Raw genomic sequence first — 27,550 nt, 5'->3', positions numbered from 1 at the left:
ACTGCTCCAAATGGCCCCCTCCCTCACAGTTTGGGATAACAGAAACAACTCCGCAAGCCTGGACCTACTTACAGTGCCACACAACAACAAAAAACACACACGCACACATGCTTGAAAAGACCGTCATGGAGGCAGATTCCAAGTGTTTTCTGGTACACGTAATGCGGGACGGGAGATATTTGTGGCAACCCATTATCCCCTCAGATCAAAATGAATCGGTGTCTAAGCCAGAGATAGTGTACCTGCTCGGAGAAGAGCTCTGTTGTCAACTGCTCTGGGAAATAGAAGATGGGGGGGTCCAGTCTGGCGCTGCGGTGTTATCTCTCACCTTGAACAGGTGTTGTGTCAAATGATGCACCCCCGTCATGAAATGCACCCCTTGACACGGGAACGCGCATTTTGCCTTTTTGATGGTTGGGTTGTCGAATCCTGGATTTTGCATTAATTTGTCACTTATTTTTCAGTTAATTTTTATTTAATATGTTTTTATTTAATTGTGACGTCCTGTCTGTATACTTTTGCTTGTACTTGTGCTTTACAATGTATTGTTTATTTTTACATAAAGTGCTTGAGGGTGGGATTAATAGAAACATTTTTATTTTGGGGGGTGCTTTTTATGAACAGCCTGGTTGCCACGATATGCACCCCTTGCTATCTCTGACAATACACGTGTCACATACATGAAACGTGCTCCATTTATTGGTACTAGTCCTACCACTATACCCTCCAAAGTGCTTGAGGGTGGGATTAATAGAAGCATCTTTTTTGGGGGATGCTTTTTACGGCAAGCCAGGGGGTGCATTTCACGACGGGGGTGCATAATTTGACACAACACCGACACCACCCGACACCACCCGACTCCACCGGCTCATCCAGCCCAATTGTTTCTTCATCAGAAACTAAATCTGCCTTTCAGGGAAACGCCATATGGCTTATGTATTGTTGGCTTGAAGCATGTCATATGGCTTTTAGGGAGGGAATACTGTAGACGCTGATAAAGCTCTTGGAAATTAAATATGACGCTGCTGATGAAAGCATTTTGCTCTTGTGAAGCATATGCTGGCTGCCCTTTCATCTTTCTGTTTCATCTCTCTATTTCAGGGGACTGGACGGAAAACAGTCGCCGGCTCTCCTGGTCTTTACATCCGTCTCCTCCCATTTTATAATTTCCTTAATTCATCTGCCCCTCACTTCCTTGTAGCACTGTTCATGGCTCTGTTCATATTTCTTTCTGTCTAATTCATTTTACTGTCCACTTATTATCTTTTTATCCTTTGTTCCCTCTGACCACTTTTGCTTAATTTACCCATCAATCACAGGATAGTTGATAGCTGTGTCTCCTCATTTTTTATATATTGCTTTAACACTTCCATCCTACTCCTTGTCCTTTTCCTGTTTTCTCCCTACTAAACCATCCTCCCATCTTTTCATCTATTATATTGCTCCCCTTATAATAAGCCCCCCCCCCCCTCCCCCTCCCCCCTTGTCTTCGTCGGGCCTGGCCAGTTGAGATCATCATGTGGTCCAACTTCATCGTACAGCCCGATGGTGATGATCGTATCGGGGTGGCCGGGACTTTACAAGGTGGAGGTTTAGCTGGAATAAAAGGTGGAAGGGGACAGGGAAGGAGGGTCCAGAAGATGAGTGACAGCCAGGAAGGAAAGATCAAGCTGGCCTTCTTTGTGGCTATCATTGGCGTGACCCTCACGGTGTTGGGCATGGGGACAGAGTTTTGGGTGGAGCTGGCACAACCAAAGAATTTCAGCGGCAACCAGACCTGCCAGATGGCATATTATGGCCTGTGGAAGGGCTGCATCCGCACCCTATTTGTGGCGGACATAGACCCAGACAGGGAGCTCTGCGGCCCCGCTGAACTAAATGGAGGTGAGACCCCTGGCTGGAGTGCAGTTGTGTGTCTGTGAGAGTTTGTGTTTATCTGTTTGTGCTGTCTAGGAGGTTAGCAGGTGAGGTTTCTGGAGGGCATGTGTCTACTTTGTTTCTCTGACTGTCTGCTCATGTCTGCCTCTCTGCAAACTGAATTGCCCGGCCATGCAATTCTACCTCAAGGCTGACTCCATGCTACAGTGTAAGAGTGAATTAATGGTAAAAGGGTCAAAGGATGTTTCTTAGAGGTTGCAGGCTGTTGACATCATTGAGGGGGAAAAACATGTACATTTAATCGACACGATTCTTCTTTGCCATCACCACTGATGTGAAAACAGAGGGAGCAGGCATAACTAATACGGTGCATGCCCTCTGGGAATATGCTTACATCTCTAGGTCTTTTATCTGAGCCCATAAGGAATTGAGGACAGCTATGGCAACACTTCATATTAATCCCATCCCTAATACAATCTACAGATTTATGAGGAAGATACTTATGATTTTTAGCAAACATTTGATATCTCCCTTTATTTATACGAACATATACTGTAACCTTGCAAATAGATAGTGGGAGGATAGTTGTGTATGTAAAGCTGCCTGCATACATATGCATCTAGGTCATCCTACAGATAATGTGCAAATTGAATCATTAAAGAAAAGCGATGCTTGGAAACAGAGCACGAGGAGGACCACAGTATAGCGGTTTTCAATTCTTATCCTATTGTAACAACACAAAGCAGCATCTAGGTACAGGTAGGATCATACAATAACATCTTGGTGATTCGCAACATTGTCAGGGTAATGAAGCATCGATTTCAAGTTTCTCCCTTGACTGGGTACCTAATCATCTCCTGCTGTACACACAGTACAGACAGGGGATACGGGCCAGACCACAGGTTTGTTGTGTTGACGAACATCCATGGTTAGAGTTGTGACAGCTCCTTTCTAAAAGCACTTTATTCAACTTGACCGTGGTGAGTGCGTTGAATATCTCCACAATGACCTACTTCTGTCTGAAATGCAAGTCTGGAGATGGAGAGAGGCAGGTATTGGTAAAGGGAGATGGAGATAGGGGTTGCTCCTGGAATCACTGCCTATCTCCGGGTATCTGCTGAGACACAGCAGAGCTCTAAAGAAACAAAAACAAATCTCCTCATCCAGCAGATATACACGTGGATCACATATACATAAATACTATTCACATATATCACCTTGAATTAGGATGCGTGTCATTGTTTTTATATGCTGTCGTCAAGGGCTAATTCATCTTACCTGTCAAAATGTCCTGCCTCTCTGGCTGCTTTAAGCTAGCAGATATATATCTATGCCTCTCAGACGGTCTGTTGGTGTGTGAGAGCAGCCAGTATGCTTCTGACAATGTTTCTCACACGTCTTCACACTGTTGGCCCACGCCGCCTGTCGCAGATGGCCGTGGGCTTGTCATGTTTTGAGGGAAACAACTGTTTTTGCCATCTCTGCTTCTCTGTGTCACATCGCTGTTTACATGCCTTTGGCTTCGGTCCCGAGCAAAGTACGGCCCTGCTGATGCCGGCCCTGTCATCTCAGACCAGCTATCCGTCTTTGCTGCCTGCTGGAGAGGGACATGACAGCTCAATAATTACAGTCTCAGCAGGGGTAGCGAGAGCAAAAGCAGTTGACTGTGATAGCATGATGTGTTACAGAAAATCAGTAAGCTGATAAATGGCGTGTCTGCTGCAGTCAAAATGTTGCAAATGTGCTCAGGCACAAACATATTTGTATGTGAAAGAAATGTGTGATGAGCATGTGGTCATCTTGAACAACATAAGGAATATTCAGTGGGTGAAAGTCATCACTATGCACTTGTGAAGCCAAGTGGAATCTGACTACTTCACAGTTTTTGTCTAAATATAGAGAGGGGGAACGAGGAAGAGGGACAGACAGGGACTGAGGGAGAGTGTCTAATGCAGTATTAACCAACCCCTCTGTGTTTCCTCCCCCCTTGACATCTCCTGCTCCCCTCACCTCCTTCTCCATCTGTGGCTCCCCTCTTTTTTCCTCTTCACCCACCACCCCTTCCATCTGCCCCCAACTCACTCCTCCTTCCCTCACTACTCATGCTTTGAGCCTTTATCCATATTTCCTGCATCCCCCTTCATAATTTGCTCACCCAACATATCCCCTTCCCCTCAATCCTTCTTCTTCTTCTTCTTCTTCTTCTGCAGCCACGCCTCTCAATTTCTATCCTCCATCTGCCCCTTCTTCTTGTCTCCCTCTCTATTTCCCCTGTGCCATCCACCCTCAGTGTTTTGCTGTCTCTCACCCTCTCTGGCGGCACCATATGTGCAGTGCTGGGCCGTGTGTGTGTGTGTGTGTGTGTGTGTGTGTGTGTGTGTGTGTGTGTGTGTAGCGGTGTGTGTCTCTGAGTATTGCAGCTAATGCTCCACACTTGGATATAAATAGGAATAATCACTGGAAGGACAGAGTGCATGGATGCATAGGAGGCACACAACAGAAGACCAGCAGCTATCCATAGGAATGTGAGCCTGTGTGTGTGTGTGTGTGTGTGTGTGTGTGTGTGTGTGTGTGTGTGTGTGTGTGTGTGTGTGTGTGTGTGTGTGTGTGTGTGTGTGTGTGTGTGTGTGTGTGTGTGTGTGTCTGTAAATGTATGTGTATATCTGATCTCATGTGTATGATCTTTCTTTTTACCTACAGTAACCAACTGCACCTACTTTAAGTTCTTCACCTCCGGGGACAATGCAGTCATATTCAAGAAGACGACTAACAAACGTGAGACATTTAAATTCCTCCCTGCAATTCCTGTCACACATGCAGATGAATTGCACGCTCACAGTAACAATGCAGCTTCCATCAATAAAGACGTTCACTGGGGTGCTCAGAGGACCGTGCTGGTGTTTTCTGCGTGTTTCAGCCCATTAACTTCGGCTGCCACCCATTTTCCTAAGCAACCATAAGCTATCAGACTGATTCATGTGTTTACCTTACCGTCCAGGCAGCCGCTGGTTTCAGTGCAATTTGAGGATCAACTGGCTGTGATTTGATAGCTGCATCACATTGAGCTTAAAGTCAACTTGAGCTTTTGGTACATGCTGTTAGAACAAACTGGCGTGCTTTGCATATTAAACCCAGAAGATATACAATGAGCAACGGTATTTAGTGATAATAAGCTAATGTCATCATACTGACATGCTAAACTGAGATGGTGTACATGGTAAACATTTACCTGCGGTCTGCGCATGAGCGTGTGTGCGTGTCAGTATGTGCATGTGTGTGTGTGTGTGGGTGTGTGTGTGTGTGTGCGTACAGTGTGTGCCTAAATACATCCCCACAAAGGCATGACGTTAGTAGTTGCTGTTTGGCAGTGAGCTCGTAGATGCCAGACAGGCACCAACAATAGAGACTCTTCAAAAATACTGCAGTGGATCCAACTGCATTAATGACATGTGTTCACACTGATGATTGATTCCCTTCGAGCTACATTTAAGTCTCTGCAGGTTATTTAAAAAATCTTATAGTCACACACTTGCTGATATGGGTGTTAAGGAAAACACATGTGAATTAGTCATAAAACTGGTTGACCAGATTAGACAGCTGTGTTGAGTTCACTGTTATTCATCTCACCTATTTTTGTTGGCTTCATAACAACCCACAACCTATATGTTGTATCTGCCGTGTTTTCATTAATATAATAATAATATCTGTGTGGTCGAGTGTGAACAAACACGAAACTGGCACTGGCTGCTGGGAAATGTTGATCGGCTACTTCAGTAGCATCTGTTCAGGTTTGTAATGCCAGTACAATCTGTTTTAAACAGAGCCAGTAAGGGAAGTGGCACAATTCACACAATGTGTGTTTTTTTTATAATGAAGTAAAATGAACTTTAATCCCAGTAGAATCGAACTTTGTGAGGTGGTGTTATATCTGATTTCACAATGCCTCTGCAGGCTTTGTTGAATATTTTTCACTGCATATATTTGCAGGTTTTATCAACACTTATTTTCACAAATGTTCACCTACTGTAGAGTATTCAATATATTCCTTTCTTTCTGCTTTTCTTAACAGAGCTGAATCTAGCAGCAGCTATCTTGGCCCTTTTGAGTCTGACCATGATGGCAATGGGCTCCATCTGTATCGGCATGTCCCTCAACAAAGGAGTGCCCTTCTTTCTCAAGCCAGCCTCCTTCTGTTTCATCCTATCAGGTGGGACCTCACATTCTAACGTATTACATTCAAGTATCCATACCTGACTGATGTTTGGCAAGATAATGATTATTTGGTCTTTATGAGTTGTTTGTGGATATTACGCAGTTATAGTGTGATGTAATCTGAACGTCCTCTCTGGTTGCAGGTGTGCTGGTCCTCCTGTCTGTCCTGATATTCCACCAGTCCGTGCTGGCCTTGCTGTCCAGTGATGACTCCATACCTTTACACTATGAGCTGTCCTGGTCTGTGGCCTGCGTCGGCTCCGCGGGAGGAATTCTTATTTTTGGAGGTTGCCTCTTTATCCTCCTCTCTCTTCCTTTCAGCCCCTGGGAGAAATGCTTTCCACACAAGAATAGCGTCACCTAGCACTTGAATGATAATAAAATGTGCACACAGTATTCTTGATGTATTGTTTGAGAGTGGAAAACATCCATTTTCTGAAGGCGGTGACTCTACTTATTCTCGACATTTAATTTGTCAGAGAAGTCATACAAGGTCTTAATCAAAATGTTTGTAGAGAATTCAGAAACACATTAGAAAGGTCTCCAGAATTTGAAAACAAATGTGTTTTAGTGGTTTTTTTTGGTAGAAATAGCTGGACATAGCAATTTTAGTTTAATGGTTTAATTTTAAGCTCTTTGTTGTGTCACACACATCTTGTTATCCTGTCTAAAGTTGTACGTCCACATACAAATATCTACTACAACTTTCTGTCAGCATAAGTATATCATAAAAAACCTTTTAAAGGCTCAAACACTTAAACGTTAATGCTAAGTATGGAAGCCCATTTCTGTCAAGGAAAAACAATTATGAATTAGATTGAAATTAGTTTATTTTTATTTTCTCTACACAGTTTTTGTGGCTCTACAAAACAAAAAACAGAGTTTCTGTTATAATTAATATGATTGCTAGACAAAGCTGTCTATCAAACTGTCTCTACTAATGTTGCTCTTCTTGAAAGGACATTCTTTAAGTTAGACACAATACACAAGAATGAGATTGTAAATCACAAGTGCGATTATATGACAAATAATGAAGATCAAATTACAGATGTCTCGTAAAAATGACTTAACATAAATATTTTGTTTAAAATTCATAAGGCACCACCAGAATCTATAACCATCAACTTAGCAAAAAATACTGTATAGTTTTGTGTCATATCTGCTAAATTATATATTGTAAAAAAATTCATATTCTAAGTGCTATGAAGCTTTTATACACTTACTACTTGTTAAAGAAGAGGCTTCATGCCAATATTTATAACTTATGTGTTTTTTTCAACAATTTGCTGAATGCTGCTTCAGTATGAATGTATGTTGAATGAAAGCAACTGTGAAAAGTGATTAAAATACCTTTTTGTATATCAGAGAATTGTATGGACTCACTTTATAAGCTCAACTTTGTACATAAACTGAATGAATGTGTTTATATTGTACGAATGGTCTCTGTTTGCAATGTTGTCTCCCGTCACTTTATATGTAATATGTATGCAATAAGTACACTTTAAATAATGTCATAGGATGCTCTCATTTTCTCTCTACCAAGAAATGCTATTTTACAAGTTTTAGGCTTATTTCTACTCAAATATATGTACATTATGTGGCGCCGGTTTTGCTTATCATTAAAGGGATTTGACATAAAATGATTTGCTGACATGACACTTTGTACGCTCTCAAACTTGTCATTCACCCATTTTCATCCCTTCAAAGTGACTCCTAACCTCTCTGCCAAACACCACCATCCCCCAAGCCTGCTCCTCTATAATTAGGCCAGTGCAGCTCATCGCAATGCATTTCGCTGCAGTGGTTGGGAAACCTTACCCTTGAATTTCAACTATGTTCCCCCAGCCTATACCCCGTGCCTTTTCTCTCTCTCTCTCTCTCTCTCTCTCTCTCTCTCTCTCTCCACCCCTGACCTTGTTGCGTCACTTTCCCTGCTGTCTCCAGGCCAGCCCACCTGTCACTACCTCCACACACACCTCGACCCACACCTGTGCCACACACACAACCACACACAAGACCGATCAGAGCCGAGATGTCCCACTAACATATCTAACACTTGATCTGCTGGTGAGTGAGTGGCATCCAGGCACCTGCACACACACTCACACATCCATTTAACTCTCAGTGGGCAGAAACTGAATCCACATGACACACTATCCTGGTTGTATATTTAGCTGTTAATAGTGCTACTGAGACTCTGTGACAAGTGGGGCACAACCAATAGCTGCATGTTTGTAAATGGGTCTCTTGATAGAAAGGGGTTTGCTTTGGCCACCTCTCATCCTTCCTCACTAAAGCTGGGCTGCATCACTGTGACTAAAACTAGACTGTGTAGGTATGACAATAGCAGGGAAAGGCACTCCAGATAATCCTCAGGGTCCCGAGCACCGCTAGTAATCTCAGGCCCCTTGTCAAGGATGTGACACTGCTTCCCTCGGCCCTAATGCATCTTAAGTACAATTTCTTGTCTCTGAAGGGACTCCCGCATCTTAAACCACACTGGAAATATTCCCACTTTCCTCCTTACAAGTGATCAACCCTGTGAGGTCAAGCAAAACCTAAAGTGGACCTGAAGGTACCAACGCCAACGGTTAGTCATAAAATGGTGCAATGATATCTTATGGAAAGTAATTTTGTTTTTTGTAATTTTCCTATTAATGTTTAGCAACATTAGACAACCCCGGAGCGCAGGACAACTGAAAAAAGTTGATCAGGTTTAAGAATGGGAATCGATCATGATCTTTGGTAAAACAGTAAAATACAGAAATTATGGGAATTTGGTTACTTTAAAAACAAGTCAACGTTTAATTTTGATTTCACACAGAACAAGAAATGCGGTCTCCTGGGTGAAAGTGTTGTCCTTTAAAACCCACCTATCCACCCTGACCTCATCCATGGTAAATGTTGTCGCTTTTTATAGACAACTACGTCACCTGTCATGGACAACTATTATGTGGGATTTATGGGAAATAAGTCAATGGTTTATCTTACAATTGGTGCATTGCTATTTGTAAGTATTACTACCAACAGTTAATACGAACAGCCAGAAGCACACTTTCACAGTACTTCATAATTGTTCATACAAAAACATGCATGAGGTACCAGATGGCCTATCAGTAAGAAAAATATGTGCTTAGGTAGTCATAGGAAAATGCTATGAATTAATTTGAGATGCTTTTCTCATTATCATATTTTACATACAGCCCATCTGGTGCTTCCCATTTATTTGCAAATATTATACAGGTCTGACAACAAAGGTCAAATTCTTTTTAGGATCACAACACATCAAAGATTGCTAAGAGACCTTGAGCAACTTAGAGCTATGATTTGTCCACTTAAGACAACATAGTGGTGGGAAGTGACTGAATGCACTTTATCAAGTACTGAACTTTAGTACAGTATTGTTTCTTTCTTTCTCATACTTTAAGTGTAGCATAATTTGTCCCTATACTTCTTGACTTAGAAATTCTCTGTAGACATGTTTGAGACAACTATATATTTTCTGGATTGAACTAAGATGACTATCTCAACTTATGAATCACGAACATATTGTATTTCAATATTTAAGTACAGGACACAAAGTCTTCTACTTCCCTGTAGAGTCTATGCTCAGAATAGGTTCAAGTGTTTATATCACGCTTGATCCGGTTGCATTTCAGATCACGATTGGCTACCAAAGACTTACCAATGGCTATGTACAAGTCTTCATTTGGTGAGTAGAGAAACTTTCAGCAACAAAAATGTGAAAGATAATTCTCTAGTGTCAGACTGCACAGATATTATTCTGTACAATGAAGATCAGCAATGTTGAGTAAAATAAACACATTCATTTAACTTTTAATGATAGTAAATGCTCTAAAGTTTGCTATTGCTATTTTAACTAAACCTGCAATAAGTGTTATTATTTTTTGAAATTGTTAGCAAAGAGATGTTTATCATCTAGCTGTTAGAAAGATACATCATCATCGTTTGAGGTTGTGTTTCTGCTTTCCTAATGATTTAAGTTAAATATTCACTTTCTTTTAGCTCTTTTTTGAGGTTAATATCTGTCTATTTAGCTGCTAAATGCTCCACTCCGTCCACTAGCATGTCGCTCACTGTGTTTGTGTGGGCAGTAAGTGTGACTTTAATGCTTTAGTTTTATGCTGAAAGCAGTTGCTAGTTTAAACCGAAAACAATGCGGATTTGAGTGAACCAAAACAGTTAAGATGTTGGCGGGAAAACTCGCTCTAAAGCTCCCTAAATCCGAGGGGAGCTGCAGAATTTAACTTTAAATACATTGTTAACAAATACATTTTAATTATAGCCACTTGAAGTAAATGGTCTGAATACTTATTGACTGTCGACAGATGCTCTTGAGAAAACTCAACACAGGTATAAGCTCACTCTGATCATCAGAAGAGACCCCATTCTTTTTTCTTGGCAAACAGAAACAAAAGACAGCAGTCTGTGTATATGTCTGTTATTGTTTTTTTTATAAACTTCGTGCAATACAGTGTTTAAGTTTATCACACATTTAGATAAACCATAATCATTTGTCTAGATATATCTATTCTCAACTACATACTATTCATATTGCCCACATAAATGCTATCTGTGTGCAGTTTTTAATCACATTATTCTTTTTTTCAAATGAAATCAAAGAAATGAAAACCAATAGAATCTGGAAGCGTCTCGTTGTTTTGTTTTGCTTCTTCATTATATCATGTAGCGGCGTGTCCATGGTTTCAACCCGGATCTGCAGTCACTCGGGACGTTTAGAAGAGAGTGTGGGGGGGGGGGGAAAGGGTGTAAAAGGGGACGGGACGGTAAAGTGTTTACATTCTCCTCAACATAAACAGATCGTGTCAGAGTTCAGACTTAAGAGCCGGGGGTCACAGGGGAAGCACAGTGAAAAGAATCTTTGGGGAGGTTTGGGGGGTCGTCTAGTGAATCTGTTCGTGGTCATGTGATAGAGTTGAGGAACGCTGATCATGTGACCAAATACTGGCGGGGGGGCTTGGGGAGCAAGTATGGCTGCGCAGGGTTAGAGGATGAAACCGTCCAACAAGAGTCCAGGGGGGGGCACCGGGAACAAAACAGCCCAAAATGCATACCCAGTTTGAACAGTGGTCCCGAAAAAACGTATCTATAGACTTTACAAATATATGTATGCGTAAATTACAATGTACATGTATCTTTTCAAAAGTTTTTCTCTATAGTGTTTTTTTAAACCCTCTCAACCCACATATACATATTGTCTTTTTTTGCCACTGAAAATGATGAGTTGCATGTCTCACTTTGGGACTCTTCATAGAAAAAAAATGATTAGGTTTTTAGTTTTTCTGCTCAGGCAGTAACCTTTACCTGAATCTGTACAAATGTATTATTCTATATCTCTTTTTTCTGCTTCCTCCAGTCAGAGGTTTCTGTTAATGCCCAAGAACAAACATCTTCAACACGACTATAGCTACAAGTACTACTGTTAACACTGATTAGAATGGAAATAAGACTAACAGAGGCCCATAGAAAACTCAGACTTATAATAACAATGACGTTGGTCAGTTTTCTCAGTCACTCACATTATTGTTGCATTTCTTTCAGTATCAATATTGGAAGACAATTTACAGTATTCAAATCTGAATTCATGTTATAAATGAAAATTATATAATATGGGGTAAAAAAATTACAGGCCCTCATTCTCCCACATATTGTGCACACTCATGCTTGACACTTTGACACAGTTACACACAGCTCACTGGCAGTCCAGCGGCTCTGCATGGAAGAAATTCACAGTAAAAGTCGTCAGATCGAAATCAGAGAGAAAGTAACATGAAAATTCAAATTTTCATTCCAAACTATAGTGTTTGCAAATACGGCTAGCCTGTAATAACGCTAAGAATAATCACAACAACAATTTTACATTAATGATGATCTGGTTAATTAGCAGTAATATTGCACAAAAAGTATGTGAAACATTTTCATTATAGCCCAAGGTTAATTGCGTTTGATCATTAACAAAATAAATCATTTCTAGCATGTTAAAATATCAAAATAGTTTTATTGTGAAATTTCATTGTTGTTGTTATTATCACTCTGTTATTACTCATCTTCTTTTTGTTCTCAGTGAGGTTGAGCAGACTAAGTAACAGTGAACATGGAGGGAGAGATTTCACTACCTGTCTGTCTATATATTTCCTGTTGAGCCACAGCGACTGCTCCTCTCTACCTTGACTCTTTCATTTCTACCCACTCTCCTTCTCTCCCTTCCTCCTCGCCTCCCCCCCTCAAACCCTCACTCTACACAGGCGTTGTCTTCCTATTGAGGGTGTTAGAGTTGCTCTCCCTGTCCCCCTTCAGCCTGTCCAGTGTCCCCATGCCTCGCTCCCTGTCTCCTGTGGACGAGGTGAATGGTGGAGGGCCGGAGCCCACTGAGTTGGGCATTGCCGTGTTGGAGTTGGAAGAATTGGAAGGGTTGTGGGACTTAAGAGAAGGGAGTGTACCACTCAACATCACCCCCCCTCCCCCTCCATCCTTTGGGAAGCAGTTGTGGAGCTGGTAGAGCGTGGCCCTGTCCACCGTTCCATACATGGGCGGCAGACCCCCCAGTTTGGGGTCGCGGGACAACGTGTAGAGAGAGATGTCACCTCCAGCCAGGGCCGTGTGAGAGCGAGAGTGGGGGTTTGGTAAAGTGGACACTGAGATGGGGCCCTGGGAAAGCAGCGCAGAGGGAGGCAGGCCGAAGTTTTTGCCCCCCCCCTACAGGTGAGGGGGTCTCGAGAGCGTGAGGGGTCGGTGGAGCGGGAGGAAGAGCGGGGAGGGCGGCGGCGGAAGCGGTAGCTGGGCAGGCGGAGCATGGCGTGCGTGGTACTCTTGAAAATGTCGGTGCGCGAGCGGCATCGCAGCTCCTTGTTCTTCTCGATGTAGATGTTGACAGCCAGCACCCCCACCATCTCTGCCATGATGAAGGACAGGCCTCCAAAGTAAAATGACCAACCGTAGGAGTACTGCCACTTCTTATCCTCGTCCTTCTTAGGAGAGATGTCCCCGAGGGCAGCTGAGATGTACACTATCACACCAATTATGTTACTCAGCCCTGAGGGAGTACAGAAATACGGTATTTATGAAAGAGCTAAATAAAGTCAGACAGACCAACTTACAGTACTAATAAACACATTTGTCTGACGTGATGATTTGTGACATCCCCAATAAAAGACAACTGGCAAGATGAATGTTGAATGTTAAACTCTCTGTTAAACTGACAGAATAGTCTAAACACAGCCACACTCCTAAACAAAGAACAAAGACTGTTAGGGCAAGTTGTATTCTCCAGACCACCACTTACACGCACAGCCACACACATTGTCTGTACACACAGTATTTCTGAGTTACCTGCAGCCACAAAGAGAATTCCAGCCCCGAGAATGATGTTCCTCTTGCTCTTATAGAACCGACTAGCAGCGATGCAGACCCCTCCCATCAGCAGCAGGATGGCACTGAGGATCGGGAAGATGTTGGAAGCCCTGACTACCCCTGAACAGAGGAGAGGATAATGGGGAACAGCAGGAAGTGGAAATGAGAAGGAGTGGAAATATTCTGTAAAGTAAATGGGACTAAATTCTAGATTTTCTTACAGTTTTATTATATAATATATATAATAATCACTTGGAGTAAATGTGAGCACACACTTTGACCTATTCTCTCGCCCAATAGTTACTTAAAGGTGGGGTAGGTAATTCCCTTCAGAAACACTTTTTGTTATATTCCATGGAATGCTCTTAACATCCCGATAGCAATGAATATATTAAATGCTTTGACAATAAATACATAAAAACATTTCATTTGTGGAAGCCGTGGTGCTGTAAAAAACATGACGAATTATTTTAGCTTTTTTTTTTTTTCGGCTGCGTACTTTCAAATTCTAGCGCACTCGAGCTGGTTTCTCCATTCTTACCTACCCTACCTTTAAGTAAATCTTGTACCCATTTTTCAAAGCAGTCACATATTTTCCACATAGGGCCTCATGCAGTTACATAACATAAAGGTGAGGCATTATCAGTACTTACACAATAAGAGACAAGAGTTGATACAAACAAAAATCGGAGGAAATGTGTTCTTATATTGCCTCGAGCACAAAGCCTGTTCTGACACTAAAATGGCATTTTTCATTATTATATTAGGAGTAAATTAAACTTTTTTAAGCCTGTGTCTGTCAACACTATCTTGAAAGATCAGGCCACACCGAGAGTTTAACGTTTGTTAAACTCACAATGTTGACATTACATTACATTACATGTCACTTGTTAGACGCTTTTATCCAAAGCGACTTACATACATTCAGTACTGTGGACAATCCCCACAGGAGCAATTTGGGGTGAAGTGTCTTGCCCAGGGACACAAAGTTCAGCGCACTAAATTCAGCGCACAAACCCACTGAGCCACAGCCTCACCAACAAGCTAACAAACACCCTATTCTCTTAAAGCTCAATATGGCTTTAAGTTGTCTAAATATCTAATCTAGGAAGGGTAAACAATGCTGCATACAATACTCCAATTTTCTTTTGTTGTAGAGCATTTTGATTGAAGTATGTACAGTAACAGAGCCTGCTCTATCAGTAACCGTCTTTGTCACCAAATAGAAAAAAAAGTGTTAAATAATACACCATAAACTTGATTAATACTAAGAGGATGCAGAAACATAGTAACAAAAAGTGACAATGGTAAAAGCTGCTCCATTAAACAATATACATAATACATTGTGAGGAAATTCATTACTCAGTTTTAGACATACAATCGAATCAAACCCCTCCCCATGTGGCCTTCAGTGCTTTCAGCAGGTCTGCCAACCATGCAACACACATACTGACACGCACACACACACACACACAACACACACACACACACACCACACACACACACACACACCACACACACACACACACACAACACACACACACACACACACACACACACACACACACACACACACACACACACACACACACACACACACACAGCACACACACACACACACACACCCACACACCACTCTAGCACTCTGCTCTCATCTAGAACAACTAGGCCATGGGAGAGAAATGCCACCTAAATGCCAGCAAAATGCCTCTGCAACATTGTAAACAGAACACAAGCCGTTCTTTATGTATGCACAGGCACACATGTAGCATATCATGGATAAGAAAATATCACTGCAGGGCATTGAGAACGAACTAGGGCACCCCATCTCCCCTGACTTCCTGTGCACAGTGTTACATGTTTATTTCTTGCAGAGATAATCTTCTGCCTCTTATTCATAAGCAGGCTTCTCTCATTCATTCATCATCCATGCCAAGTAATGCTGATATTGACTTACGTAGGACGTACTCTGCCCCGTCATGGTCAAAGTCTGCATCTTCTGGGAAGTGGTTTTGATTTGAGAAACACACTCCTCTCTTTACTCCTGAGGTTTGAGAGGAAAAAACAGTGGGTGACCAGACCACAATAAAACATAAATCATAGCTGTGTAACCTTAGGAAAAGAAACACATATCCTTCTGAGGGACAAACTAGAGACCTAAACACAGTCATATCTTTGTTAAACTTCCACTTACTGCATGCAAGTTAGTAACATCACACACATATAGTAAACACACACACACAACATAAATAAATGCAGACATAGGCAGACAAATAAGTACCGTCGGGGTCTGGTATGTAGACAGACAGACGAACGGAGGGGTGCACGCACGATGATGACAGCACACCACTGTTGCTGATGGATGGAATGTGAGGAAGATGAATGGAAGTGATGGAATGAAGAGACACAGACGGAGGGAGAGACGGACAGATGTGGGGTGAGCAGGTCTCTTTCTCACAGCTCTTATATTCCTCCACATGGTTATTCTGTAAAGAAACCGGAGGTAAATCAGTTGAGGCACACAGATCAGTGTTGTCATCAGGAGCTTTAGGTGCCCTTCATGCATTTATCTTTGAGACATTAGTGTACGTTTGGCAGATTTCCTTCAGTTCCTAAAAACAAGGAATGATCACTGAATCCCTGCACCTGAAACATGCATCTCTAACAGCTTCTCATTAAAAGACGTACATTTTATGTGGACCTATTAGCTTGGTTATTCTGTGTTATCCTCGCAATAAAAAAATGGGATTAAATAAGCGATTTAAGTGTGTTCAGGTTATAGTCTTGCCTGAAAGCATGGGGTTGAGTCCCATTTTAACAACATCCACCTTTATATAATCAAAATAATTTCATTAGTATTAGTATTTCGATAGATATCCTGTTAATAATAAATATAAGGCCTGACACATGGTGTAGGGTGAAGGGGTGCCAGATCTCAGCTGACAGAGTTGTGGGGGTTGGTTATAAATGAATAAAGAAATGTTCTATTAAAATGAGAAATGGCCGACAGGTAATTCAGGGCAGCCCCACCTTCAGTGAATCTGCAGAAGGGCTGGAGAGGAGGACAGGACACATCTCTATCCACAGCATAATGTGCCACCCACCCACGGGCATAAATCTTTTAGAGCTAGCATGTCCTGCATTTCTACTCCAGCTACACCTCGCTGCACGACTACTGAGCATCTCTCTTGGCTGAATACTCCACAGACATCAAGGATACTTGACCTCTAAGCCATGCCAAGACACTGTCAGCTCTGCTGCACCGCGATGGGGTAGAAAAGACCGCAAGAGAGGAAACTATGAGGGGGGAAACGGAGGAGAAACCAGTGAAAGACTAAATATAATGTTTGGGGGAGTGAGACAGAGGGATAGCAGGCGGAGAAACTGAAAGAGTGAGGCGACGGAGGGAGTGGGTGGGGGTGCACTGCAGCAGTGCTGCAAGGGCTCGAGCTTATCTCTAATTGGCTGCTTTGCTATCAGGAAGCTTAGAGATGAGGACAAATTAGCTTTGTACGATGACCAAGCCCAGGATGGGCCGCGGATGCTTTATAAGGAGAGCCAAGAGGTTTTCCTGGAGACAGAAGTCTGTATGTGAGCAAAGGCACAGATCACTAAATCACACCACCCCTTTGTCTGTAGCTGCTTCACTGTTAGCTCCATCACAGCCCTTACTGTGGAGTGTTAGCCAGGCCGTGTAATGTATAATGAATTAGTAGCTTGTTTTGCAGTGACAAGCTGAGGATTGAGAGATGGCCTATGCCAGTTCCTGTAGCTTCCGCCACTCGGAGTGAGAAGTTGATAGGCGTCGGGTGAATGTGGGCCTTTTGTTTCAGCACTTACATTAAATGACTGTACTGCAGCCGGAATCCAACACAATGATTAATGGATTATTTTGAGTGAGGGTTACGCTTCAGTATCATGTAATTATACTGCAATTATGCTGAATTGTTTTCTTGTCATTATGGTACGGTCTAACAAATACAAATAGATTGTGTATGTGTTACTGCTAATGATTACTGATATCACAGCAATGCAGCAGCTTTCGGAACGAAGTGTCCGAAGGTCAAGTTAAAGACGAACACTGCAGAACACACTTATACTGATTCTGCTTTGCAACACAAGGAAAACAAGAAATGACAACACATGGTGACTGATGGAAACAATTAAAAGCTTTGACATCGCCAATATATTAACACTCCACATTATCCAGTGCCTCCCACTCAATTTTGACGAGACAAAAAGACAAGAGCTTGTGAATACATCAAAGTCTGAATACAGAAATCTCTACATTATTGTGTGACAATCTGAATTATTCTACAAGTATAATGGGCAATAACTCCCCATTCACCCGTACCTTACATTGTGAAGTTAAGACTAGAAAGAACACTTGAAGGAATAGTTGAGAAATATGGGAAATAACTTTAATGTCCTGAGTTAGAAGAGAACATTGATACCACTCTCTGTAGGTAGGCCTAGAGTAAATATTGAGCTTAATTTAGCAGCTGGTTAGCTTAGCTTACTACACAAACTGCTAACAGGGTGATGCCAATTTGGACTTTTTTGCGAATTTTCATTTTTACAATTCAGTCTTTTTACGGATTTAACAAATAACAAACCACAAATAAGATATAACATGTAGAGCTTTAGAGGTGCTGGTACTGTGGGACAGGAAGGTGGTTTCCTCCTGTTTCAAATATACACGCTAAGGTCAGCTGAATTCACTCATATTTATGTCATCACTTACACTGCAACAACAGCAAAAACATGAATATGTATTTCTTCTATCTTCGAAGGATTTATTTTCCCTGCTCACCTTCGGGTCCCTACAGTTTAGTCCGACTACATTTTGATTAATTATATACTAACAAGTTTATAAGTAACCAGAGCTGTGCTGCCAGATCCTGTATCAGCTTTCACTGCAGCCTCCTCACTGAACTCAACAGCCTCAAACAAAGCAAACCTATTCCAGCATGCATCCCCTTCAGTCCAAATCACACCCATAGACCTAAAATATCTCCAACAACTTCTTCTTTACCTTCCAGGCAGCATATCCTCCACAGTCCAGAGTGGGTGAGCGCCCCGGGATCCTTCTTGTCCTTGTTATGGGGATCCTCCCCCGTAACATTGGCTGTGCTGTTGCAGATCATGGCACGGGAGTACAGCCAGTAGTCCGTCCCTATTGCCCACCGTCATCAGGCCAAAGGCAGCAAATGCCCCCACGGTGGTGAGGAGGATCTGGATCCCCTTCTCACACACCATGCCTTCAAAGAGAAAACAAAGGAGGAGGAATGGAGGAGAGGGAAATAAGTTAAAGAACAAGAAAGAATGGAGTTACAAAGCAGAGGTGAGTTGACAACCTTACACAAAGTTAAGTTTATTGAAAAGACAGCACAACGTTCAGGTGAGATGATGAGGGGCAAGAGGAGGTGAAGGTGGGAGGCAGAGAGGGAGGCGATGAGAAAAAAGGCAAGAGCGAGGAGGGGCGGATGTAGGAGGTGCATAAGTGGCTTTATGATGTGTCCTTGGAGGAGAGTTGGTTGACTGCTGACTCCGCTTAACAAGACAGAAATTGATGTGAAACACAACAGATCACACCCTCCCAATCTCAGAGTACTCCATATTCATGACCCTGACACCATTTCCCCATCAGAATCAGCAGGGCTGGAGATGAATACACAAACAGACACACACACACACCACACACACACACACACACACACACACACACACACACACACACACACACCACACACACACACACACACACACAACACACACACACACACCACACACACACACACACACACACACACACACACACACACACACACACACACACACAAATACACACAGTCTAACATGATATCACCTTGGATCTGATTATTAGGAAGGAAAAGTGTGGGCGCACCTTTTACATACAAACAAGCATGTATGCTCTCACACAAATTGAATCATGCAGCTCGTATCATTGACCCATGCGTGTCTTAGTTGGAATAAAGTTGCCTTAGTGGCCTGCTATCGCTACTGAGACACTCTCTTGTATGTTAAGCATTCAAAGTTTCCCTTTCAAAAGGTAATACTGATTCTGACATTGTAAAAGACTAAAGCCAACTTTCAACCGGTCAAGACTTACCTGACGCCGAGTTTCTATCCTTCGACTCCATCTTGAAATCTTTCTTTTCCTCGTCAGTGAAGAACGTGCTGTCCCCTCAATCCGGACAGCATCCATCTACTGTTTTCACCCGCTCCCCTCTCTCCTTCTTGCACTCGTTCTCTCTCTTTTGCCTCTTACTCTTGCTCTCTCTCTCGTTCTTTCTTTCTCACTGGAAAGCTGTTGCTGGTGGAGGTTGTGGCTTGGACGGTTGTCCCGTTCTCCGTCCGTTAGCAGAAAACTTGCATCATGGTCACTTTTCTGCTGCTGCACCTAAAATAAATCAACACAGGGTGGATTTTACATTTCATTAGCTTATTTAGATAAAAGAATAAAAAACATTATTCATATTAGTACAATAGGAAATGAGGGATCTTTGAGTTCTTAACTTTAAAAAATCAAGCCAGTTTAAGACGTAACACCATTCTTTAAGAACATTTTATTTGTCCACCATTTACTACATTTCATCATTTTTTAAACCAAATGATGGTCCAATTAATCAAGAAGATAATCAAATATAATTTGATAGTAAAACAAAATAGATCACACTAAACTAAAATGGTGAACATTTGAACATTATACCTCCTCAAAATTGAATTACTTTTATTTAATTGTTTTAATTCTTAATCAGACTGCATTGTAAGCATGTTAGCATGCATATTTGAGCATTTACCTCAAATCACCACTGTACCTAACGACAGCTAGCAGGGCTGAAGATTCATGCTGCAGATTCATTTGCTGTCAAATCAGCTACACATTTTACATTATAGATGCTTTATTTAAACGTTATAGAACCATATTGGGATGACGCTCGTACAGATTAGAGTAGTTATAGGTGACAGTATTACGGGCTAAAGACTGAATGACTCTACAGCGAGTTGCATCTAGCCTGAATAAGAGGAGCAAGAGGGGGAGGCAGAGAGGACCAACCCGACATTGTTACCATAGCAACATTGAATTCCAAAGTCTGGATCAGCATAGAGCGAGGGGGGGAAAGGGAGAGGGGCAGGCGAGGGATAGAGGGAGAAAGAGGCAGAGAGAGGGCAGAGAACAGATAGGGGAAATAAAGAGGCAGAAATGAGAGGGGAATATTTCAAATCAGTGTGTGAGTGTTGACTGGGAAACCCAGACAGACCAATGCTCTATCAATAGATATGTGTGTGACTACGGTGACACAGATGCTCCAAACACACACACAAAAGCACGTGTACTCACAACACACATGAATAAATACAACACGCCATCGAGAGGATGAGAAGTAACCGCTCTGTCGGCGTCTTTTATGGATGCAATATGGAAGAAATATAAGGATATGATAAAGCAGCATGGATTATTCAACAAACATTATTTAGCAGACATAATGCAGTGCAGTCAAGTCTGTTAATATTTGATGATGCAATATGGCACCGTGATCAAAATAGGTTACATCCTGTTTGCATTGTGAGACCCAAACAGAGCTGCCTCAGAGACAGAAGGAGAGACGGTGTGTTGTGTGTGGATTTATTTTGTGTGTGTGCACATTTCCTCTCCAGTGCAACAGAGGATGGTCTAGTCCAATCTTATTGAATCCCAGTAATGTTCCCCTCAGCTCCCCTCAGTTAGACAGTTAGCCTCATATCTCTGCGTTCAGGCTCCTTATTATGTCAAATGTCAAATGACACCACCACAGTGTGGCTTATTTATACATTGTGGGTTCATATGTGCAAGCAAACAAGTGAATGCGATTGTGCATGAGCGTATTAGTGTGTCCGTGTGTATGTGTGTGCATGCATGCTCGCGTGCGTGCGTGCACGTGTAGTATGACCTTCCAACCCTATCAGCATACTGCCTCTCCCTTAGGAAAATACATGACCAGAAGGGTTTACACTATCTCCAGGCCTAAAATATGCAGTATCTAGTTTGGTGTGTGTGTGGGTGTGTGTGTGTGTGTGTGTGTGTGGGTGTGTGTGTGTGTGTGTGTGTGTGTGTGTGTGTGTGTGTGTGGTCTTTGACTCCAGTATTTAATGAATGACCTCAACAATAACCTACTAAGTTATTCCCCATAGCGAAAACTCCCCTGTGTAGGAGATCATAATTGTCATTTAATTATCTGTAATTTCTATTTTCCTCCAATAACTAAGAAAGAGGGGAACGAGGGGAATAAGAGCAAGGGAGCGTGAAAGAACAAGAGGGCAAAAAAAAAAAAATAGAGTATGCAAGTTGAACTAAAAGGGTTAGACCGTACAACAATGATTGCGGGTTGGGAGAAGGATGTAGGTGGCGAAGGGAGGGTCTTTCTCTTGTTCATACTTGATTTCAGCCTTACTCTACAATATAGTCAATATGATATATCCTTATGGATCATGTATAGAGGATAACTGTTTATAATAATGTGGACAACAATAAAAGGTGCTTAAAGATATTTATGTTTAAATTGATGTCCACTCTTTTCTTTGGGTTAGCCGCAATTCCAGCATCTTAGACTTAGGGGAAAACACCTAACCACTCTTTTGAACAATCCCTAAAAAACTGAAAAGACATAATATTCCTTTTCCAAAATTCTGAGCTTTCCAGTGCTAGATTTCTCTTGTGATGCTTTTATAGTACGTTTGCAACACCCGTTCTTAGGGCCGGCCAGAGGCCAATGAGCTGCAGCAAGACGTACTGCAGCAACAAAGGCCAAGGGCTTAGCTCTGGGAGCTAGCTGCTGCAGCGTCATTTATGGAACCGGCCCCTCACTTGTCAAAAAACTTCACATGTAATCATATCTACCTGTGTAATTCCCAGCATCATATAATTCAGTACCTTGTATAAAATATAAGCAATGAGTTGTGGCTCCAATAATGCAGCCATAAATCACACAGGAGATTTGAATTTTGTAGCAGCTGCTCCATTAGCTATTCATTGCATAAATCAACTACCAAACTGCTTGTTGAATAAATGATGACATCTGTAATAAGTTTTTTCCACACATGTGAAAGAAAGCGGTTCTATGTGCGAATGTGAGTGTTTTCAGAGAAGATACACAACACTGGTTCAACCTCACAGTTACACTACATTGACTGTTGCATGTCCTGGAGAAGAATTATAACCCATATCGGGGATGTATAGTAAGTGAAAATGACATAATCTTATACTGATTGCTTGACCAAGAGAAAAATAAACTAAATGTACTTGGCCTACTTACGATGACAGCTCTAAAAATACAAGCAGCATATTCTATTCCTTGTGCTTGATGCATATACATATTCAGAACAATGGTTCTTGGTAGCTTGAGATAATTTCTCTCCTTAATCATGAAAAAAGTTACACACCTGAGCTCATTGCTGAGATTCCACAGCTGGCTAACACACACACACACACACACACACACACACACACACACACACACACACACACACACACACACACACACACACACACACACACACACACACACACACACACACACACACACACATCTTCACACACTCACATGCATGACAAACTCGCAGGTGCACAGAGCCAGATCAACACGCAAACAAAACCCTAAGCATGCTTGCAAGCACATATGCAGCTTCAAACCCCCACAACGGTCAAAATGATGACAATAAAATCATAAAATAGGTCATCTTTAAAAGGCACTTCAAAGCGTAGCAGAATTGCCATTAAGCCCATGTGAAGAGTCCACCAACATCCTCTGCCTGCATGTGACCAAGACTCTGCCTGTCTGAGCAGAACAGCCCGAGGAGGCAGTGACAGCAACACCTTGGTCTAAGAGGCTCCCAAAATAAAGTGTCTCTGGATGACCTGACGCTCATGAACCCATGAACATATGCTTAAAAACATGTGCACGTGAACCAACCATGCGCATGGATGAAGATGGCACTATGCACAGAGTGAAGGGACAGCAGATCGTACTCAAGATGGCCCTTTAAATTCATGTTTTATGTTTTATTGTCTTAAAGGAAATGTGCTATTCATTTATTATCAAGCCATACAACTGCATCAGAAACGAAGGTAGGAAAACAACTATGAATAACTGCATATATCACAGCTACTCAAAAAGGCAAAATCCTTTTATTTAGATTATTACGGTAACAATCTGAAATATTTTCAAAAATTCAGAGGAATACCAGTTTCACGCAGTCCAATGAGATGTCCTCAAATTGCTTGTTCTGTATGACAAACAGTCCAGATACCAAACATAGTTTATTCACAATGATAAAAACAGCAAATTGTCATTATTGATACGTTAAGTTATTTTGTTTATGACATTTAATCATATCAATAAATGAATGCTGCTGTGAAACAAAAACAAGATTATATTGTTGACATTTTTAAGGATATACGCAACCTCGCTTTTTTGTTGAGAAATGATGACAAGATCAATAACGCTCTCCTCTATGAGAGTGGTGTTAATCTTTTCACCCATCTCTCAGCAAGAAAGCGAGGTTACTATAGCGCGTTTCACAAAACCCAACTTTTCATTCAACTCAAAATCCACTCACTTGCTTTTTCAATGGCTTTCAACCAAATGTCATGGTCTTTATTAGTGCATAGAGTTACAGACAACTAAGCAAAGTCCTTCTGCTCATGTGGACCTCGATTTTTATCAAAGATGTTGAACTTTCTGCCAGTCAACCCAATATGTTCATGTATTTACAGTGAGACTCACAACCTTCTCTGTCCTTCTTTTTTTCTAACAAACCTCCTTGAACTGGTAGAAATGCTGACGCAGCTGTCTGATTTGCATATCTTTTTAATACTGTATAGTACACAGTGTTGCAATGATTGAAAAGGCATTGGTCACAGGTCACATGTTGTGTATCTCCAGTCCAGTGAGCATGCCTGCTTGTCAGACGTGTGAACACTGTGTCTGTATGTTTGCACTGCATGCCTCTGCACAGACAGGCTGCCTACAATATATCACTGACACTATACGGTTCAATCACAGGCTCTTACAAACCCTGCTCTCAGAGGCTGTGCTTACTTGAGCGAAGCACTTAAAAACACCAAAGCTGGAGGTTAATTGATGCATGGGTCACAGGCATTCAGACAGGAGTCAAGATAAAAGCCTCTGCTCACTGGAATAATAAGCAAGGTTTTTGTACTGAAGAGGCAAATACTGTTTAATTTGAACGATTACAATCATGGAGCTTGTTTTACTGATATTGTTGCGGAGATCTGAAGGTCCACATTCATATTTCGATAATTTGGCCTTTTATTGGACCCTGATATCAAATGTAAACTGAGGTATCTGAGTCTGGTGTTCTTATACAATGCAGGTTTTCCCTCTGTGCTCCCTGAAGAGAGGGAGGAACATTGTGAATCCTTGCTGTACACCATCAAGAGAATTCCTGCAAAGGCATTGATCCTCTGAACAATATAGCAACATGACAGATGTGATGATCATTGCAGAATTGCTTCTCCTCGGAGAGAGCAACAGAGAGTAAGACGGAGATGAAGGAGCAACAGCCAACCAGCTATGAAACAAGAGAGAAACAGCAAGGCAGAACAAGTGGAAACATTCAGAAGTTACAGACGTCCTTTCAGATTTTTCTGGACCGCTCATGTATTAGATGATTATGGTTTGGCCGGCGCTAAAACACAACTAGAGCCTGTGTGGGCTAGGCACTGGTATTGACTGCAATGAGTCACCTTACAGCGTAAACAGCAGATCTTAGAGGCGGCTAAGGGTTTTTTGAAAGTATTCCAAAATCTACATAGACATTCATCAAGGCTACAAACACGTACCAAACATAGTACACACAGTGTTTCCCACGTGGGATGCGGAGGCGCTGGGGGCATGACAACATATGGTGGTACCAACCATACCTCAATGAAATGTCCTGACCATTGATGGACAGGCGGACAGTCAATGGAAATGCAAAAACATAGTCGAACATGCCCTTTAAGGAAGGTTAAAGTGATACTTCTATTGGGAGTCGGACTCAGGCCTTGATCTTGCAACTAGAGTTGGAATTATTTAAATCAACTCCATCTTTTACGATGATTTTGTACAGAATGGTGATTCATTGATTGTACAATTGAGTTCTTCATCCACAAAGCGAAATAAACAAAAGTAGACTAACTATCAACCAACGCTCATGTATTGACACCAGCATTTTACAGGTAAGTGCTATGATAGAAATGTCAAAGAGTTCACCTTTATCCCTGTTAAACGGCCAACATCAAGTGAGAGTTTGACCGGCATAAGAACCATAAAGGAGCAGGTGCTGCTGATGGACACTTGTGCTGCTGTAAAAGGGGAAAGCCAGACTCTTTTCTGAAGAGATGCAGCACCTAAATCAAAAGCTCAGCTCACAGGGGAAAATCTTGTGCTTTTACTGCAGGTAAACACATTTTAGTTTAACATCAGATGAAGATAAGCATTGAGAGTTGTACTATGGGCTGCAGCCTCAACAAAGACAGGTATAACTCACTACCTTGTTTTTGACAGTGCACGCCACCGTGACTCCTGAATGCTGCAGTGCACACTCCTATAGCATCTCCAATTCAAACACATTTCATTCCACCATTAGCCCAGATGTGATCAGAGCTCTGATGAAAAAATGAATGATTGATAAGGTGCCAGATGTTTGGTGCCCTTTACCTCTGGATCTGTCAGAACACCGAGCACAGGTTGGCCTGTGAGAGGAGACAGTGGGCTGAAAGGAAAATGATCTCATAACGCATCAGATAACATGATGTGGCCCAGGTCCAACACGAAGCTAAGATGCTGGCCTTGCACCGGGAGGAGTCCAGAAGCTGCTGAGACCCCGATTAGACTAACACAAGCTCGGAGCTCAGCGCGTGCAAAGCTCAAGTATAGTGATGCGGACTGCGGTGCATTCATTAATAGAGGAGGCTATACACATCACCCTGCCTGCATAGGCTACACGGTGGAAAATGGACGCCTAGCATCAAGCGGCCGGTAAAGAGAAAACTCAGTGGACTGGGACACAAATCGCACATTATGATACTCATCCACAGAAATCACTCCTCTTTGTTCGAGCACATTTCAGCACATACAATAGATATTTTAGTCCCAACACCTGCGGTGCGGATGCAGGGGAAAGCTTCAAATGGGCTATTATAAGGGTTTCATTTGCATAATAGACGTTGCTGTCGCTAATTATAGGCCCACGGAAATAGGTGGGAAAATTATCATTCAGCATTTAATCAGTGAAGTGTCAGAAGTCTGGGAATTATTATCATTATTCTTTCCCTGTGAATACGGTTCTACACAGTCAGTAGTAGGCTAAGTTGCAGGCAACGTGAAACAAATCAATGTGGCGTGTAAATTACACTGAATGAACTGTGATCCATTAAGCTGCAAAGTAAAAACAACAGTGACACAGTGTAATTATAATCATTAAAAGAAGCTCGGAGAGGTCTTACCTGCAGGCTTCTTATTTCAGAGATTCGCAGCGCGTCGCACTCCCAGAGAGAACGAGATGGAGGGAAAAAATAAGATAGGGGGTGGACGGTGGATGGGCTGAATATCGGGTCTATCGAGGCAAAAAATAAATAAATAGCAAAGGGGGGATGATTAGAGTTGATGAAAATAAGAAGCACGCGAGGGACTGGATTCTCAATTCCGGATTAAATCTTTAAATCAGCCAGTGATGGAAAAGGGTTGAACATGCATTAAAAAAAGGCTAATACAAAACACGTCACTGAACACGGATTTGTCTACAGTGGATGTGGCCGCTGCTTGTGTGTACTGGGGGAGAATGCGTCTCCCCCCACCCTCCGGTTGGATGCTCGCTCCTGCCTGTCTGCTCCTCTATGTATTTCTCCCACTCTGAGCGCGACGCAAGCAACTTGTCGCATCCCTCCAAAACTCCTCAATGATGGAAATGATGCCGGGTAATGTCAGAATCGACACGAGATGAAATCTACTACAGTATGTTTCGTTACAACATCATGGCAAAGGTTCACCCCCCCATCCCC

The 27,550-nt window shown here is 42.1% G+C and overlaps 2 protein-coding genes and 1 long non-coding RNA gene across 3 annotated transcripts; 2 read left to right on the top strand and 1 right to left on the bottom strand.

Annotated features, from left to right (window-relative positions):
* Positions 1 to 1,517: 1,517 nt before the first annotated feature.
* On the top strand, positions 1,518 to 7,454 carry cacng6b (calcium channel, voltage-dependent, gamma subunit 6b). The gene is made up of 4 exons (XM_034211311.1): positions 1,518 to 1,884; positions 4,579 to 4,653; positions 5,948 to 6,085; positions 6,234 to 7,454. Exons 1-4 carry the CDS (start codon positions 1,518 to 1,520, stop codon positions 6,452 to 6,454), a joined length of 801 nt encoding a protein of 266 aa, XP_034067202.1. The 3' UTR covers positions 6,455 to 7,454.
* Positions 7,455 to 8,600: 1,146 nt separating this feature from the next.
* Positions 8,601 to 13,677, top strand: LOC117543215. Its single transcript, XR_004568540.1, has 3 exons — positions 8,601 to 8,680; positions 9,750 to 9,802; positions 13,518 to 13,677. It is a non-coding gene; the product is annotated as an uncharacterized LOC117543215 (long non-coding RNA).
* cacng8b (calcium channel, voltage-dependent, gamma subunit 8b) lies at positions 10,543 to 27,550 on the bottom strand. The gene is given in 8 exon segments (XM_034211338.1): positions 10,543 to 12,830; positions 12,833 to 13,165; positions 13,462 to 13,602; positions 15,440 to 15,526; positions 18,518 to 18,665; positions 18,667 to 18,743; positions 19,616 to 19,906; positions 26,996 to 27,550. Coding segments are annotated over 7 exon segments (1,278 nt in total). The 5' UTR covers positions 19,647 to 19,906; positions 26,996 to 27,550; the 3' UTR covers positions 10,543 to 12,369.

This window comes from Gymnodraco acuticeps, unplaced genomic scaffold (genome assembly GCF_902827175.1).
Source record: "Gymnodraco acuticeps unplaced genomic scaffold, fGymAcu1.1, whole genome shotgun sequence".
Lineage (NCBI taxonomy): Eukaryota > Metazoa > Chordata > Actinopteri > Perciformes > Bathydraconidae > Gymnodraco > Gymnodraco acuticeps.
This window is presented reverse-complemented; position numbering and strand designations above follow the sequence as displayed.